We start from the raw sequence: 17,906 nt of genomic DNA, 5'->3' as shown, positions 1-17,906 counted from the left end.
GAATCAAATTTAACTTTGGGGATGAATAAGAGAATGTCAAGAAAAGCTCCACAAAAGCAGTAGTCTGTAAGTAGGACTTGCAGGCTGAGGATTCTGACGGGAACCCATGGGGCAAAGGTCGTTCCATTCCAGCATGAGCAAAAAGCATAGCAAGGGCATAGAGGCAGGAAAGTCCATGCATGTCATCTGGGGAGGTGGGGACTCAGGGTCTCTGGTGGAGACTGAAGGGAGGATGGACTGTGAGGTGCTTGTGGGCTTTCAAAACTGTTTTCCATGTTGACTTGACTCTGGAACCAGAGGGCCAGGAGCCCAGGGTCTGGTGGAGTTGGGATTCCAGAGCGGGTTCTTGGAGAATTGCCCTGTAGAAACTTTCCTCGAGGCCCCAGGTTGCTAAGAGTGTGTTCTGGTGGGCAAGTGATTTTCGAAGTTCCTGGACATCCTTGCTGGTAACCAACCAGACGCGACGGGCCCCCAGGCCTCCCTGATGCCCACGAGGTTGGTGTGAGCTGAGCCCATGAGTGTCTGAGCATACAGCCCAGCCTAGCCACCATCACGAGTACAGCACTTGACAGTTTACAAAGCTCTTTCCATACCCTGCCTTGAGGTCAGCCAGCTATAGCTCCTTCTCAGAGAAGGTGAGGCACTGGATCAGGGTCGTTGGGCGATATGGTCCCAGCTGAGACCGGAAGTTGCCTCTGTGGACTCATGGTTAGATAGAAAGAGCACAGACCAAGAGTTAGAAGGCTTGATGCTGGGCCTGGCTCTGTGACTCACTGGCTGCATACCCAGGAGCCGTCCTTTCCCCTCTCTGGGCCTCAGTTTCCTCATCTGTACACTAAGAGGCCTGGACTAGAATCTAGTCACTAGCTGATCCCAAGGTCCCTTCCAGCTCAGACAATCTATGATTTTAGTGGTGTGCGTGGTCCTTTCAGGGCACAGACTGCCTCCCAGAACTTGGTTGAAAATAAATGTAATTAACAGGAAAAAATACCACATCTACAGAGCTTCCTTTTATCTCCCTTTTAAAATGTAAAAAAAGAGATAATGACCAAGAGGAGAGGAGGCAATTCCTCCTCCAACTGACACACGGGGGAAAAAAATAAAGCATCTTCAAAGAGAATGCTTCACTGAGAGGGCGGTACAAAGCCGGGCGGCTTAGTCTGGGGTGCAAGGGGCTGGCTGTGTTTTGATGTTGCCACCGCACGGCCATGCCTCCCGGGACTTGGCAGCCCCCTTGTGCAGCAGATTACCTGATTAGACAGGTCCTTTTACATCCTCCAGACTCCCCTCCACTTCGTGAAGGCTCCGGTGAGTGGGCCAAGGCAGAGCCCACAGCAATTAAACCCATAAGGGCTCTTTGTTTGCTCTGAGTTTTGATTTGTTTGTTTAGCAAAATGTCAGACCAATTAAAGCCAGATCCAAGAGCCCTCCACGAGCACACACCCAGCCGCATAGTCACAGGAAGGCAGGAGGGCAGAGAACAGAGCCAAGGGGACTGGGGAGTGGCGGAGCCCACCCTAGCAGAAGGAAGCCCCAGGCCTGGGTAGACCAGGTCACCTGCCAGCATTTGACCATTGGTGCAGAGGTCAGAATGCAAAACCTTGGAAAGACAGCTGTGGATCCAGTGACCAGAGATGGTCCTAATTTCAGATTTGCCCAAAGGAAACGCCTTGTCAGGCAGAAGTAGCACCTCCATTAGACCTGGGTGACCAGGGCTCCTGCCCCAGCCCCTACTGCTCCCACAGTGCGAGGAGTCTATGGCCAAAGGAAGTGGCTGCCCAGCCCACAGCTCCCCTTCTAGACCACGTTTCTGGTACCCAGGGAATTCCCTGCCTGAATGCCCCGAGCCGACTTCCAGGACCTTCCAAGGCCTCTTCTCCAATATGTCTTCCCAAGGATGGGCCCTGCCACTGGCGTTACCTCTAGACCTGAGGGATGGTTGTTTGTAAGATGTGCAGATGGAGCCTAGATGTGCGCACCGAGATGTCCACACACGTATTCGTAAGGCCCCTCTCAGCATGCAAGAAGAAACTGAGGCACAGAGAGGCCAGCACCTGGCCCAAGGTTTTCCTGTGTGTTCCCTGGTGGTAGGACCTGTCTCCTCAACAGACTGAAGCTCCTTGCAGGCTGGGCTGGTCTTCCCTTCCCTCTCCGGGAATTCCCAGCTCTGGCATCCAGCTCAGCACAGGTCTCTGCCCACCTTGGCCTACCTTGCCAGGGACTGACAGGCTGACTGACCCCCAGTCCACAGGTCCAGTCTCATCATACATGGGGTCGCAGGTCACCCCCCTGGCACTCCCTTCTGCCCTTATGAGTCCCCCTGATGGGGTGAGGGGTGGGTGGGAGAGACGCTGCTGGATCTGCAAATAATGAAGAAAGGAGGCAGCAAGGCAGAGTGACGGGCAGCAGAGCAGGGTTGAGGCCTGGCCTCTGAGCCACACCAGCCTGGGGCTGACGCTGGCCCTGCCACACCTGTGGAGCAAGTTAATCACTCTCTCCACCCACGTGGTAGTCATCGATCAGCCTCACCTGCTCAGCCTCAAAGCGGCTCAGAGAGCCCCATCCTGGCCTGTGCCAAGCTGGGGCCTCCTCTGCAGGCCTGGGAGCTGTCCCCCAGCCTCTGGTGGAGAAGGGCGGGAGGGAGAGAGGGGGGAATGAGGCACTGCCATGATTTCCATGGTGACGATTATCCAGCTGGCCTTTGGCCTTATTGATTTTCAGACTTCATAGAGTAAGGAGTGACACTTTGTCTCCTGCTTCATCAAACACATGTGAGCAGAGAGGCTGGACACATCCTCTCACCAGGCCAGACCCCCTCCTGTGGCCCCCACTGAACCCCCACCACGAGGGCTGCAGCCACGGGCCAGCCCAGGCTGACCCACCCTCTGCAGGACCCAGAGTGGCCGAAATGAGTAGATGGCTTAGGGGACAGGAAGGCCCTGGCCAGGGAGATGGGAGTCCTGATTTCTTGTCCAGTGTCCCCTGTTACACCCTGGGTCACCTGGGGTCGGTCACTCCCTCTCCCTGGGGCTTCGTTTGCTCCTGTGAGAGAGAAACCACAGTCTTCTCCCTTTCCCTCAGCCCTTACGGCGTTAACAGAGCTTAACAAGTGGGGCCATTGGAGACCCAGCAGGGTCTGTGTCCTCCGTTCCAGGACCTCCCTTTCAGGAGCTGGAGCCCTTGGTGTTTCAGGATTTTATAGAAAAGATAAAGACGAGTCTGAACCAGAGAAACGTAGGAGATCTTTCTGACCTCAAGAGGCCAACAGTATCATTGAAGCAAGTCACATCCCATCCCAAACCCAGCCCCAAAAGGGACCTTTGTGCAAAGGTTCTCAGGTAGAATAAAACAGTCTCCGTGTGGACCAGTCACCCACCCCAGCCCCACTCCCTCCCAGCACCGTAACAAGCCAGGCCCCCTGACCAGCGGGAAGACTTTATTGAAGGGATAGGAAGAATGCACCTGCCCATGCAACCTCCACTCCCAAGTTAAGAGTGTCTGTCCTGGGGCTGACCCGGTGGCACAGCAGTTAAGTGCGCACGTTCCACTTTGGCGGCCCGGGGTTCACTGGTTCAGATCCCAGGTGCGGACATGGCCCCGCTTGGCAAGGCATGCTGTGGCAGGTGTCCCCCATATAAAGTAGAGGAAGATGGGCACGGATGTTAGCTCAGGGCCAGACTTCCTCAGCAAAAAAAGGAGGATTGGCAGCAGATGTTAGCTCAGGGCTAATCTTCCTCAAAAAAAAAAAGAGTGCCTGTCCCGAGGGGCTTATCTGGGCCCTTATCTCCTTCTTAGAGGCTGGGGGCAGTGATGGCATAAAGAGCATCCCCACCACTTCCCCACCACCCCTTCAGGCAGTCCCCATGACCGTGAGCACAGAAGAACTCCCAGCAGGATCTGAGCTCTAAGACGTCATTCAGGGCTTTCCCTGCATTCAGCCCCAGCAGATCTGATGGAAACCAAAATTACATGCATCATACACGGCAATTGAGGAAAAGGTACCAGTAAACATTTCAAGACACAAAGGAGTCAGGGGCATCATTGGGTGCCTCAGTTCCCTAGATAAGGAAATGCGGGCAAAGAGCTACAGCAGTGCCTCCAGAGCCTGCCCCAAGTGGGGAGCCCGGAACCACTCCCCCAATTATGATCAAAGCCCCTCTGAACAGCAGGGACAGATAAATTGTTGGATCAGTCAAGCAATAGACCGGTACTTCCTGAGTAGCCCCCACGTGTCCAGCATGGCGTCAAGGTCTGAGAGAGAGAACGGGAAGATTAAATGATCGCCCTTGCCCTCAACGAACTTACAGACTAGTTAGGAAGGGGAACCAACCTTCAAGAAACAAGGCTTGCTCATGTCCTAAAAGGTCTGGCAGAGAAGGCAAACCCGAGTTTGGGCAGACCTGGTCAGACTGAGCTCTCCAGAGGAGTGGGACTCAGGTTGAGCCTTGAAGAACAGGTAGTGTGTGGACAAGCAAAGGGAAGAAAGGAGGGCATTCAGGTGGAAGGAGCAGCATGAGCAAAGACCCTGGGGTCGGCAGGCTGTGTGGGAGGCAGAGGAGAATGCCTGATGGGAGGGTCGCAGCCGGCGATTAGGGGTGAGGTTGGGTGGAAACAGTGGCACCGAAGCCTGGACGTGGTACTAGGATCTTGAGCAGGGAATGGAGAGAAAGCGGGAATCTAAGAGGCATTGTGAAAGAAAATGTACCAGCCCTGGGCCGGCCCAGTGGTGTAGTGGTTGAGTTTGTGCACTCTCCTTTTGCAGCCCGGGGTTCATGGGTTCGGATCCTGGGCACGGACCTACACACTGTTCATCAAGCCATGCTGTGGCAGGTGTCCCACATACAAAATAGAGGAAGATTGGCACAGATGTTAGCTCAGCGACAATCTTCCTCACCAAGAAAAAAAAAGTAAAAGTACCAGCCTTGATGAGGAGTTGGACCAAGGAGCCAGGAAAGTCAAGGACTCAAGGCTGAGAGATGAGGAGTATGATGGTTACCAATAGAAATAGAGTGCAGAGGTGGCATGTGTGCTTTGGCCATGTCAAGGTGGGGGTGACGGAGGTGCCCTGAGGCAGCTGGACACTGCTGACATCTGCCAGACTTTCTGCCTAGAGCAGTGTACTAGGCCAGATGACCCTACAGTTCCCACAGCCCTAAGGTGACTCAGGGTTCCTTGTGTGACTGGCAGCTGTCCGGTCCTGGGCCAGAAAGGATAAGACTGGTGGGCTGAGTGGAGACTCTCCCAGAAGCCCAGGCCCCCCCCCACCCCAATCCCTGTGCGGTCCTCAGGGCCACCAGCCCAGGACACCAGGCTTCTATCTGGCCCTCTCAGTTCTGCGGAGACTTGGGACATGGCAAATTTGAGATTCTGAAGGAAATCTGTTCACGTTGCTCACGTCCAGGCCTGCCACTGTTCATTCACTATTCAATAGCTGTTGAGTACCCGCTGAGTGCCCATCCCTGGACCAGGTGCTGGGGCGGAAGGTGCTGGGGGTAGGGGAGTGTGGCCCTTGCACACTCCTGCACCTGCTTGCCTACTGCCAGCCTGTCCATGGGGCTGGGAGTGTAACAGAAGGTGAATCTCCCCAAGGAGGAGGGAGAGGGAAGCCCACACAACTTCCCATCTTAGGAAGCCCCCTCCAGCCCGTGGCTGAGCGGCTGTGGCCTGTTCTCCTGGGCAGTCTGCGCAGAGAGCCTGTGTCACTCACTGGAACCTTGTAGTCTTTCCTGGGGCCACTGGAACAAAGTACCACAAGCTGGGTGGACTAAAAGAACAGAAATGTATTCTCTCACAGTTCTGGGAGGTAGAAATGCAAACTCAAGGTGTCCGCAGGTCTGTGCGCGCTCTGACGGCTCCAGGGAAGAGCACCTCCTTTCCTATTCCGGGACCAGGAGTCCTCGGGGCTCCTTGGATTGTAGATGTGTCACTCCAGTCTCTGCCTCCATCATCACGTGGCACCATCTTCCCTCTGTGTGTGTCTCTTCTCTTTTTATAAGGACACCAATCATATTGGGTTAAGGGCCCATCCTACTCCCATAAAACCTCAGCTTATCTTAATTACAACTGCAAAGACCCTATTTCCCAATAAGGTCCCATTCACTGGTACCAGGGGTTAGGACTTGACATAATTTTGGGAGGGATACAACTCAACCCACAGCAGTCCCCAGGCCTAGTGATTTCTTACCGCTATCTTCATGCTTTCTAGAACTCTGGAAGCTGAAATGCTCTCCTTTCCAGCATCCCACAACTGCCCTTGTCTGAATGCCTCCAGTCTCCTGACCAGATACTCCTTCTTGGTTAAGAGTCGACGAGCCCAACCTCTCCTGTGCACTGAACTCTAGGACAAGGGTCAGCAAACCAAGCCTGGGCCCAAATGTGGCCAGACACCTGTTTTGCTGGAACCCAGCCACGCCCGATCTTCAGATCCTATTGTCCATGGCTGCTTTCGAGCCGCAGCGGCAGAGCTGAGTCATAGCAGCAGAGACCTATGACCCGCAAAGCCTAAAATGCTTACTATCCAGCCCTTTACAGAAAAAGTTTGCCGACCCCAGCTCTGGGGTATTCACAGCGATGACCCAGAAGCATTTTCCAAGTAATTAAAGAAAGATGGCATTGTCTCCTTTTGTTTCTGAAAGGATTCTGATGTTCCAGGTCAGCTCAGAGTCGAGTGTTCTCTGATCTCTAAAAGGGGAATAAAAATGCTTCCCACCTCCCAGAGCTGTGGAGGGCGGAGGGGGATGTAATGAGATAATTCATGGAAAGCATTAACCAGGGTGCATGCCACTAATAAGCATTCAATGAACCTTAGCTATTTTCATTGTTACTATCATTTTTCCAACATTCTGCGGAGAGTAGAAGACCAGAGGCAGGGGGAGAAGCTTCAGGTGGAAATACTGTCCCCTCCCACTCACAGACTGATCCCACTTTATAGCTGGAGAAAGCAAGGCCTGCTGAGTTTGAGGGTCTCAGCTGGGACCACCATGCAGCAGAAACAGGTGTGCAGTCTGAGTCTCAAAGGTCCTCACCATTCTCTGTGGCCCATGCCACCCCTCCTTCACACACCCACTGTTCTTGCCCACTCTGCTCCCCACGTACGCAGGCAGTAGACAGCTAGGGTCCCTTGGGCCCCCAGCTCCCCAGGCACCACCCACCCCCCTCAGAGCCGAGGCTGATTGCTTCCATGCAATTTGAATTAATCTCATGCTTCAGGTGGAGCTTGGCTAATCAGGGGAGACAAGAAGCCGAAGTGGGCGCAATCAAATTAACAACGCCACAGCCCTGGCTCTTTAAGAAGGGAAAACAAAGCCAGCACCAGAAGACACCGCCCCAACCCGCCCTTCCCGGGGGAAGTCTGGAGCTGCTGCCAGCTGCCCGGCCCGCCCCAGGCCCACCACCCAACATGCCAACAATGCCCCTTTGTGGTGGCTTATCTCACACGGCCAAACAGGGCCACAGTTCTTGTCAGGATCTTGTTAACAAGGAGCAGAGACACAAGCCTTTGGGGGTGAGAGGAGAGTGGGCTGCAGTGGGAGGAGGTAGGGGCCCACTCACCTCCAATGGGTGCGTGTAATCCTTTCAGAAACAAAAGGAGATGAGGCCTCGGAGCCAGCTGGGAGGCTCCCTTCTCCCCTGAGAAGGTGGGTCTGCAGAGCTCTCAAGAGCCTTCAGGGCGTCGGCTGTGCCCTGGAAAAGCCTCCTCCAGAAGGCAAGGAGGAGGACATCCAGAAAAGCATTTTAACATGCCTAGAGAGAGCATCCTGTTTAGCGAAAAGCTCTTTGAGACTCCTAGAGAGATCTTAGTTAGACTCTCAGAAGGACTTCCTGAAAAAGTTCCTTCCTTGGGGATGGAACACCATAACTTTGCTGCCCTTCTTCCAATCATATTGGCTTTGAGGTCGTCCTGCCTGAGCACAGGAAGGACCAGAGGGCACCTACTTGAGTGGGATGTGGAAGAGGAGGGTCACCCAGCCCTGTGGTTCCTGCTCCAGACTATGTGTGAGAATCACCTGGGCTGGGAGATTCTTCAGGAACCCTGATGCCCAGGCCCCACCCTGGCCCAATTAAATCAGAGCTTCTGGGGGTGGGGTCTGTGCAATAAGATGTTTTTAAAGCTTCCCTGGTAATTCTGTGTCGCCAAGCCTGAGAACCTCGTCAGCCCCCTCCCCCAGGCCACCCGCCTAGACGAAGAGAATACCCTCATCCCTTGGTCTCCTGATTCCCGGATCAAGCTTCTTCCCCCCAAATTTGGCACATTTCTCTCCGGAGAAGCTCCGCTCTTTGCACTCATTCCTGGCTCCCCGCTCCCCTGTCTACGGCCCTTCTCTGACCAGTGTCACATCGTGGATAAAACCACAGGCGCCCTGGATCGAGTTCTGTCTCTGCCACTTACTAGCTGTGTGACCTTCGGCAATTCTCTAAGCTTCAGTCTCCCCATCTGTAAAGTGGGAAGAAAAGTAAGGGTGTTAAGTGAGTTAAATGCGTGTAAAAGAATGCAGAACAGAGCCCAGCACATAGCAAGCCTTCCCTAATGTGAACTGCGATGATTATTCAGTACTCATGCCTGTGAATGGGGTAAAGATGTGCCCCAGGCTTCCTTCTGGAAGAGCCCTGGAACATTCCATGGCTCTTTTGCATTTTATCAGGCCTCTCCCAACAGCCAGTGGCATTCCCATCCTATTTCTTCCGCTTTCTCCTTCCCACACACACTGCTCCTCTCCTCTGGGTATTCATAACTGAATCTTCCCTCCCTGGTGACTTGGGGACTTGTCAGAAACACCAGCTGAGCTCCAATCACCAGGCAAAAGAGAGGGAGGAAGACAGAGACAAAGCCCGACTCACAGCCCCTGTAACTCCCACCCCAGCCCCAGCCTGCGCTGGACTGGCCTCCTGGCCCTGTCAGTCCAGCTCTCTCCCAGTCTTCAGCCTCCTTCTGCACTCCCCCTGGGATTCATCCACATTACATCCTTCCCACCCAGCTTCCCACTCCTGGGACGAAGCCCAGGATGGGAGAAAAATGAACCAGGCAGAAGGAGAAGGCTGGACTGAAACCAGAGGAAAGGGTGCTGGTGAATTGTCAGGAGACTGGGGGCTTCGTCTCCTTTCTGCCACTCACGGGCTGTGTGACCTTAAACAAACCCCTCAGCCTCTCTGAGCCTCCATTTCCTCACTGGTATTGTAGGGGCTAATAGACCCCACACTATCTTCTTAACAAAAATGAAGCTCCTTGAAAAAGATGCTTTGGTGCTGTGCAAACTGCAAGGATCAGGCCCACTCCAGCTTAGGAGGTGGGACCCCAGAGAAGGGGAGAGCTGAAGGAGCAAAGAAGGGGCCAAGTAGGTGAGGAATTTATGATTCCCATGGCAGAATCTAGGGGCCCTAGAAGTCCATCTCCAAGCCTGGGGGCTGGCCAGAAAGTCTGTGGATGCTGGGAGAGAGCGAGGAAGCAGAGCTGTCTTGTGGTGTTTTAAAAATCTATCAGCCTCTCACGTCAAATTAAAATGTAAATAGCAGCTGGTGCGGGCAGGACCTCGGGGGTGACAGGAGCCGGCCTGCGAGTAATTTCACAGACGGGAACCGGTTACATCAGATTCTGACAACTGTCTTGTTTCTGAAATTGATTTCCTCTCCCCTCGGCTTGCTGCCCCCAGAGGGCCCGGGAGCGAGGGGCGAGGGTGGCTCCGCTGTGACCGGGGCCTTTCTCCACTCCGTGGCACCTGCCAATAAGGCCCCATCACAACCCGGAGGAGGAGATCAGGGGTTTCTGCACAGCTCTAAGGCAGTGGTCTGAGCACCAAAACCCTGGGGGGCTCCTTCCTGACCTGGAGTGAATCTAACTGTGGACCAAGGCAGGCTGACCCGGGACGCCGGGGTGAGCAGGAGAGGCGCCCAGCGCTTAGGAGCCTTCCCTCTTCCCATAAATCCGTGCTAAATCTGAAACCGAGATACTGTACCCTGGAGTCTCGCTGACAGAGACACTGCAGCATGACATGCGCCATGTCAGGGATGCTCGAGACCCAGAGGAGAGACAGGTGACATGGGCTATCAGGGAAGGATCCTGGAAGTCGTCACGAAGCCCCTTTGGCCTCTACCAGGGTCTGCCCCCATTTGGCCATGCGCAGTGCCACGCACCGCAGCAGGCGCTGGGGCTGTAAAGCCATGAACAGGACCGGCCACAGGACCTCAGGCAAAAGCCCCACCCTCCCCACCTAAAGGCGCTGGATTGGATGAAGCTGTGTACTTCAGAGTGGCTCACCCACATGGGTCTCCTTGATGCCCCTGGGCCCAGCCCCTCCTGTTCCCAAGTCCCAGTGAATCTCCCCCCCCCCCCCCCCCCCCACTTGGTACAAAGAAATTAGGTTTTCCTGGCTGTTAATTGAATTACACTGCGGGAAAGCAGAGAAGTTGCAGCTCGGGAAAGCCTATTGGAGCGTCGTGTTGCCTTTGTGGCTGCTGTTAGCGCTTGCCACGGAGAACTCAGCCCTGTGCGTACGATCCCCGCCCCTCCCCTGCTCTCCTGCCTGCACCCCTAAAGCTGCAGTCCCTGACGCCTGCCCTAGGAGTGGCCCGCTGAGGCTGCCCGAACAGAGAAGCCACAGCTTTTTGGTGACGGCCAAATTCCATTTCCCAAAGCCAGACACTGCGTGCATGCGGAGCAGACAGACAGACAGCGAGAGGTTGCCAGCCCCTGCCGCCACAGTAGCACAGGCTTAAAGTAGAGGGAGGAACTGCCTTCTGGAAGCCTTGGTCCCCTTATTTGAAAAATAGGGATAATAAGACTGACTTCTCATGTTTGTGGTCGGGGGAGATCACAGAGCAATGAGCCAAGAGGCGAAAGCATCCTTATTGCCTGCTCCATCATGGGTGTCAGGGCACAGCGAGGCCGTGGAGGTTAATCAAGAAATACACTGGGACCTGGGCTTTGGACCGGGGAATAATAACAATGCCTGCCTCCCTGGAGTTAATTCGTGTAAAGGAATGGAATACTGCCAGCTCGTGGTCCATGGTAAGTTCCAGTAAAAAGTAACCACAAGAGTGCGTGTGTGTGTGTGTGTGTGTGTGTGTATCTGTGCTCCTGCAGGTGACTGCACACGGACATGTCTCCAAGGAATTCTTGGGGTCTGCCTTCAACCCCGGAAGCCCTCTGGGGCACAGCCAGGTCTCGGTGCGGTGAAGGTTCAGTTGTGTTATTGCTGAGATTCAGTAGAGCGGACAGACCTTGTGGTCCAGGGCAAGAAGCAAGAGGGAGGTGGAGGGAAGAGGAGAGCAGATGGGGCGGGATACCGCCGTCCTGGGGTCCCCTCTGGTGGGGTGCTGCCTCACTGAGCCCATCTGTACAGCAGCCAGGAGGGCTGAGGCCCCCAGTGTGTGGGCGCAGGAGGGCACCGGGGCCTGGCCTGGGGGAGCGGCACGGTGGCAGAGTTCTCTGTGCCGTTGTTGACAGGAAGACTGAAGGGCGGGGAGAAGAGAGGATGTGAGTTCTCTGCTTCTTGCCCGGGACAGGGGGCTAAAGACCCCCATATGCGAGGAGAGTATGCTGAGTCACAGAGTCGCCTCCCAAAACAGTGAGCTGGCTTCTCAGACCGTCTTTTCCTCTCTCCAGAGACCCAGACGCCCCCGGGGCCGAAAGCCTCCGATCCCTTTGAGTGTTTTTTTCATGACCCTAGCTATCCAGCTCTAGTGCAGACACTCTCTGCCTCCCACTGCAGTTCTTTCCCTAACCAGCAAAAAACACTGGAAAATTCCTTCTTAGGCCGAATAGAAGGTCTGTGCTTCCCCCTTTGCAAAGAGCTGTTGTGCCATGGCCCCCCACCCACTCCCTGAAGGTCGTGCATTCCCACTTTTCACCCACTCTTGACATGGCACGGTCTGAAGTCTGCCCAGCTTCCTGGTCACACCCCAGCTTGGTCATGCCTGCCATCAAGCAGAGTGCCCAGAACAAGATGTCATGTTTCATGAGTTGTCTGGAGCGTGTAACTGGAAGTCCTAAAAAGCTGGGAACTAGTTCTCCCAGTGTCGCCTTACCTCCCACCATCGGTGTTAGAGCTTTATGTGGCAAGCATTGCCACACCTGTCCACCTTGAAGATGCACTGTGCTTCCCAGCAGTGAGACTGCAGGCAAATTGCATCCCCTTGTGGCCTCAGTTTCTTCGTTTGTAAAGGGAAGGGTCCATGTAGATGATCTGTGCCTGTGCCATTGGACAGAAACGAAACATGAGCCACATATGTAACCAAAATCTTCTAGTCGTCACAAGCTCAAAAAAATAAAAAGAAACATGTGAGATTAGTTGTAATAGTATGTTTTATTTAACTTAATTCATCTAAAATATTAACATGTAATTGATATGAAAGTTATTAATGAGATGTTTTCCCTTCTTTTCCCTCTTCCTGTATTTTTGAAATCCAGTGTGTGTCGTACCGCCATAGTGCATCTCAGTTTACACTGACCGCGTTTCAAGTGTCCAGTGGCCGCAGGTGACTAGTGGCTACCATATGGAACATTATCTGGGCTCTGCAACTCTAGGGCTCTGTGATTCTGTGGAATAGCCTGGCAAGGAACTTCTTAAGGTGTGGGTGCATTTATCTGATACTTTCCTTGGAATAGCAGAGGAATATGAGAGCCTTGGGGTGGGGCCAGTCAGTACCCATGTTTGGTTTTTTTGTTTTTGAGGAGGATTAGCCCTGATCTAACTGCTGCCAATCCTCCTCTTTTTGCTGAGGAAGACTGGCACTGAGCTAACATCTGTGCCCATCTTCCTCTACTTTCTATGTAGGACGCCTACTACAGCATGGCTTGACAAGTGGTGCCATGTCCGCACCTGGGATCCAAACCGGCGAACCCCGGGCCACCGAAGTGGAACATGCAAACCTAACCGCTGCGCCACCGGGCCAGCCCCAAGTACCCATGTTTTTGAGCAGCTGCTACATGGCAGACACTTTACATATGTGGACTCTGCCCCTGTAACAACTCTGCGGGGTAGACGGCCATGTCACAGGTGATGAACCTGAGGCTCAGGGAAGTTAAGCAAGCTGTGTTGAAAGCCGCAGAGCTGGTAGAGACACAGTAGAACCCATATCTGCCCGGGCCGCAGAAGCAATCTCCTCTTCTTCATGGATGGGTCCCCCGAACCTGCCCTGAGGTGTGGGGCTGTGAGGAGAGTGGTGGGTTGTGCTGTGTGGGGCTCATTGCCATAACAAGCAGCCAGCTGGTAGGAAATGAAGTGAGCCCACTATAGGCCCTGGACGTGGTTGTTACTCTACTCAGAGCTGAAGGACCAAGTGGGCTCTGAGACCCATCCAGGATCTCTGGTTACCCCTGTGTCTGTCTCTTCGAACAAACTTGATTGGGAAGACAAGCTCCCTGAGGTGAGACTGGCATATATGGAAGTGCAGGTTGTGCACTGCTCAAAGGTACATGGCCTAAGGGGCAAGTAGAGTCTGCAACCCAGTCCCTGTTCCACTGGCCACGCTGTGGCTCCTAGCATCAGTTTTTATCCAGCCAGAGGAGTGCCTTTATAGTTGACACACAGGCCCCGGACAGGTTAGTACAGCCCTGCTGGAGAACAGAACAGGGATATGCTGCAAATTTTTCACTCTAGTGCAGAGCCTTGAAGTTCCTCTACCAAAGACTTTTCCTTTCCCCTCCCTTCCTCAAACCTCTGACCTAGGCTGGGGCTTGACCCTGCTCCCGCCCCCTATTCACACACAAACACACACACACACACACACACACACACACACAACCCTGCACGAACATCCCCCCGCCCCCACCCCTGTGGCTTCAGCAGTAGCCTCCAGGAGCAGGGCCTCAGGGCTCAGCCAGCCCAGCGGTGCCCGGCCCCAGTCTCTGCCCAGTCATTGCTGGGAGAGCAGAAACAGCCCACCGGCCTCTCGCCCCACACCCCCGCATTTCAATCCTCCAGGAAAAATGGAGGCATCTGCAATGCAAGGCCCGACTTGTTGATGTAAAATCTTACTCTATATTCCACCCAGGTTTATACGAGTGAATTATGCAAATCTTTGATGGAAAAATATTCCTCCGCACATCCTTGAGCGTGTAAAACCTTAGTCAATAATTCATACTCAGATGTCTCTGACTGCAGGCTTTTTCTTCATTATAACTTGCACCTCGTTATTTGTCTTTTGGATTTTATTGTATATCCTGGTGTAATGCCGTGCATTATAAAATTTATCTGCTTCATTATTTGATGAGCTGGGGCTGGGGATGTTCTGAGATGCTGGCTCAGGGGCTGGGGCCAGGGCTGCCCTCGGTATCCAGTCCCGCATGACAGAAGGCGGAGGAAGTGGCTGGCTTCACGATGTGACTTCAGGGACACCGGAAGCCACCCTTCATCACCCACACCTGTTCCAAAAGTCTCCTCACCCTCTGACTGACATCTCCGGTGGCACTGTCACAGCTCCATGCCTTCCTTACTTTCACTGAAGGCTTATTTGGCCTTAGAAGTCAGATGACCCTGGAGAGTCTGCTGGGGAGAACGTTGTCTTGGTAGGTCTTTAAAACTGGAGGGGAGAGGGGCTGGCCCCGTGGCTGAGTGGTTAAGTTCGCGCGCTCCGCTGCAGGTGGCCCAGTGTTTCGTTGGTTCGAATCCTGGGCGCGGACATGGCACTGCTCATCAAACCACGCTGAGGCAGCGTCCCACATGCCACAACTAGAAGGACCCACAACGAAGAATATACAACTATGTACTGGGGAGCTTTGGGGAGAAAAAGGAAAAATAAAATCTTTAAAAAAAAAAAAAAAAAAACTGGAGGGGAGAGAAATCCTGAGGACTCTGGGAGGGAGAGAAAGGGCCAGCCACTGAAGCGGAGCAGGGACGCGGTGCCCCGAGGGGAGCCCGGGGGCAGGGAGGTCATGAGAAGAGAGAAGACAGAGCTCCCTCTTGCACCATCACCCAAGCAGGCCGGTGATGGGGTGTGGGGAGCAGGGTCTCTGCTCTGCAGAACTCAATGTGAGGAGGGAGATGGGGGATGGTGTCTGATTCTTGCAGTCCACCACAGCGCCCCCAGTCTCCAGGATGGCTAATGGGCTCTCCTCCCAAGACGAGAGCCACTGGGGGCCTGTACTCCGAGAGGCACGTTTCCCCAGGGCAGTGGTAAGGAAGAGGCAGGACAAGGACAGTCCTCCAGGTGCGTCAGAGCACTTACCTCTCCGGGCCTGCCCTGCATGTTGCTCCCTCTGAGCCTTTGCTCCAGCAGGTTCCACTGCCTGGGGTGCCCTTTTCTCTGACCCCCATTTAGGTGATGCCATGTCAGGTGCTGTGTGTTCCTCCTAGCATGGTACTTACCACTCTTTCCTGGACTTGCTGGTCTTCTTGTCTGTTCTCACCACCACAGTGAAAGCCCCCAAGATCAGGTTTGCCTTGTTCACTGTGAGCTCCAGAACCCAGCATGAGCCCTGGCCCGGAGTCGGTGCTCAGGGAATGCTTGTTGGATGGATAGACGGTGCCTTCCCAGACACACCTCAGTCAAAATTAATTTCTCCCAATACCTTGGTGAAACGCTCATCGGATTTTCCTCATTTTCATGTGGCTCACGCCTCCCCTCCCCCATCTCGTGTCAGGAGTATCCCCCAAGCCTGGCGCAGTGCCGTGTCATGGTATAGGTGCGGGATGCGTGTTTGTTGAGTTGGATGGAGGAGAAAGGGGACAGGATTTCACTGGCAGCCGGCACCATCTTCCCCTCCGCCCCTACCCTCCTCCTGCTGTCGGCTGGATTGCTCAGGCCCAGAGGAGGGTCAGGCTGGAAACGCTTCTTGTCGGGGCAGTGAGAGGGGTCTCTGATGCCAGCCAGGGCCTTGGTTGTTTTGTGATGATTTTCTCAGGTCGGCAGTGGGTGGGGGGCTGAGGGGGTGAGATCTTAATGATGGCCCTGCGATCCACGTTTTCTGTTGCACTTTTTCTGGAAGAACAGAGGAGTTTCTCAGCTGTGGGAAGGGGTAAACCAGCTGACTGCTGTGCAGAGACACAAAGCAAAGGCCCAGTGGAGGACTTCTAGCCTGGGGTCCAGAGACGGAGCAGGACGTCTGTGGATTCGATTCAGGGGCTCTATAAAAATCACATCTCTTCTACGCTAACTTCTAACTGAAATTCAATATTTCTTCCATTTTAACATAAGCAACAAACCCCGGCAGTAACAGTTCCTGTGACTATCATGGATAGAATCCACAGATATTTTCATGTCACAGCTGTTGCAGATACCTCACCGTGTCCTCGTGCTCACACTGTTACAGAATTGTGCTAATATAACCCCGCACTAGTTCTTATTGATGAAGAGTGAGAAGGAACATAGATTGATATGTGATAGACTATATCAAAAGTTTGCTTTTGAAGGTTTTTCGTATTGGTCTAACCATACTTCGATATATCTGCTTTCCTTTGTAATTCTATGTATGTTATACATTTTAAAGCATTCTGAAATGGGGTCCATTGGCTTCACCAGAAGGGGCCATGCAATGTCAGAACCCTGGTGAAGAGAGAGGCTGCCCCATCGTGGGTGGGAGGAGAAAGGGGGCAGGCATGTGGGGTTTCCCATAGCCCCCTTAACCTTTATTAAGCCTTTCCTCGGGCTGAGGCCCTCTGTGGGGAGGGGGAGCCAGAGGTGGGACCTCTGCACAGCACGTGGTCCCCCAGCCTGGCCTCGCCCCTCACTGGGGCCTCCTGCACCTCCTCTCCCCACAGTCCCGGCCATGATCACCTCCCACCCCAACACCACCATCGCCATCAAGGGCCACGCCAAAGAGCTCAACTGCACTGCGCGGGGGGAGCGGCCCATCATCATCCGCTGGGAGAAGGGGGACACGGTCATCGATCCTGACCGTGTCATGCGGTATGCCATCACCACCAAGGACAACGGAGACGAGGTTGTCTCCACACTGAAGGTGAGCACCCACGTCCCAGTCTCAAGGGGACCCCGACTCGCAGAAGGTGGGGAGCCCACAGCTACTACATCTTTAGCCAGTGGAAATAAATGGGGAGTCTGGGAGCCCCTCCCCACACCCCAAAAAGTACCTCCCGTTTGCTAGCTATTTCCCTTCTCCATCCAGGAACCTCTGCCTTAGAACCTCACCATATCTCCTCTCTGACAACCCCAGAGCCATTAAATGTGTGGAACCCTCAGCTCTTCCCTCTTTTCCAAAACCCCTCGTCTCCATTCTCTTTTCTGGGACCCCTCAGCCCCTCCCTTCATCTTGGACTCATCAACCCCTCCCTTCCTCCCTCCTGGGACCCTTCAGCCCTTCCCTGCATGGACTCTTCCATGCTTCCATCCTTGGAAGTTTCTAGGAAGAGGAGCTCTTGACAAGGCCCCTGGTGGGTCCCTCTCCCTGAAGAAGATGGCCTGGTTGATCCCCACTAGAGTGGGCTCCCTTCAGCAGACCAGCTCTAAAAGAGTCTCCCCATTTCCTCCCTCTCTCCCCATCCTCCTGCCCCTGCTGGCCACCTCCTAGCTCAAGCCAGCTGACCGTGGGGACTCTGTGTTCTTCAGCTGCCACGCCATCAACTCATATGGGGAGGACCGGGGCTTGATCCAACTCACTGTGCAAGGTACCCTCACCTGCCCCCAACTCCCAACCCCTCCCCGAGGGACCCAGGGACCCGACATTAACTCCACCTAAAGAGCAGGGACATCACCCACACCGTGGTGGAGGACAACAGCAATGGCCTCTGAGGAAGAGTCTGCCCACGCCCTGCCCAGAGCAGGCGAGGAGGGCACCTTCACGCAGACCTCAGGCAGCGAGGTTGGCAATGGCTGCAGTCCCTAGAGGGCACATTGCTGCTTCCAGAAGTGGGGGCCTGGGTTTGTGGGCCCAGACCCTGGAGGAGGGTGGGAAGGGAAAGGCAAGCTGGGAGAAGTTGAAAGCTCTGCCACTTTCAGGCCACCAGCTCTGAGGA

The 17,906-nt window shown here is 54.3% G+C and overlaps 1 protein-coding gene across 3 annotated transcripts in view; it reads left to right on the top strand.

Moving 5' to 3' along the window:
- The window catches only part of DSCAML1 (DS cell adhesion molecule like 1), a 340,494-nt gene that overhangs the window by 273,135 nt on the left and 49,453 nt on the right, over window positions 1-17,906 (top strand). For all 3 annotated transcript variants that reach the window (XR_006891978.1, XM_046686123.1, XM_046686124.1), the window contains 2 exons: window positions 16,695-16,894; window positions 17,462-17,558. Coding sequence is in view for 2 of the 3 variants with exons in the window: in XM_046686123.1 (XP_046542079.1) it covers window positions 16,695-16,894; window positions 17,462-17,558 (297 nt within the window). In the remaining variant the exon portion in view is untranslated. The remainder of the gene's footprint in view (window positions 1-16,694; window positions 16,895-17,461; window positions 17,559-17,906) is intronic.

Source organism: Equus quagga, chromosome 14 (genome assembly GCF_021613505.1).
Source record: "Equus quagga isolate Etosha38 chromosome 14, UCLA_HA_Equagga_1.0, whole genome shotgun sequence".
Taxonomy (NCBI): domain Eukaryota; kingdom Metazoa; phylum Chordata; class Mammalia; order Perissodactyla; family Equidae; genus Equus; species Equus quagga.
Note: the sequence above shows the minus strand (reverse complement) of the source record. Positions and strands in the feature narration are given on the sequence as shown.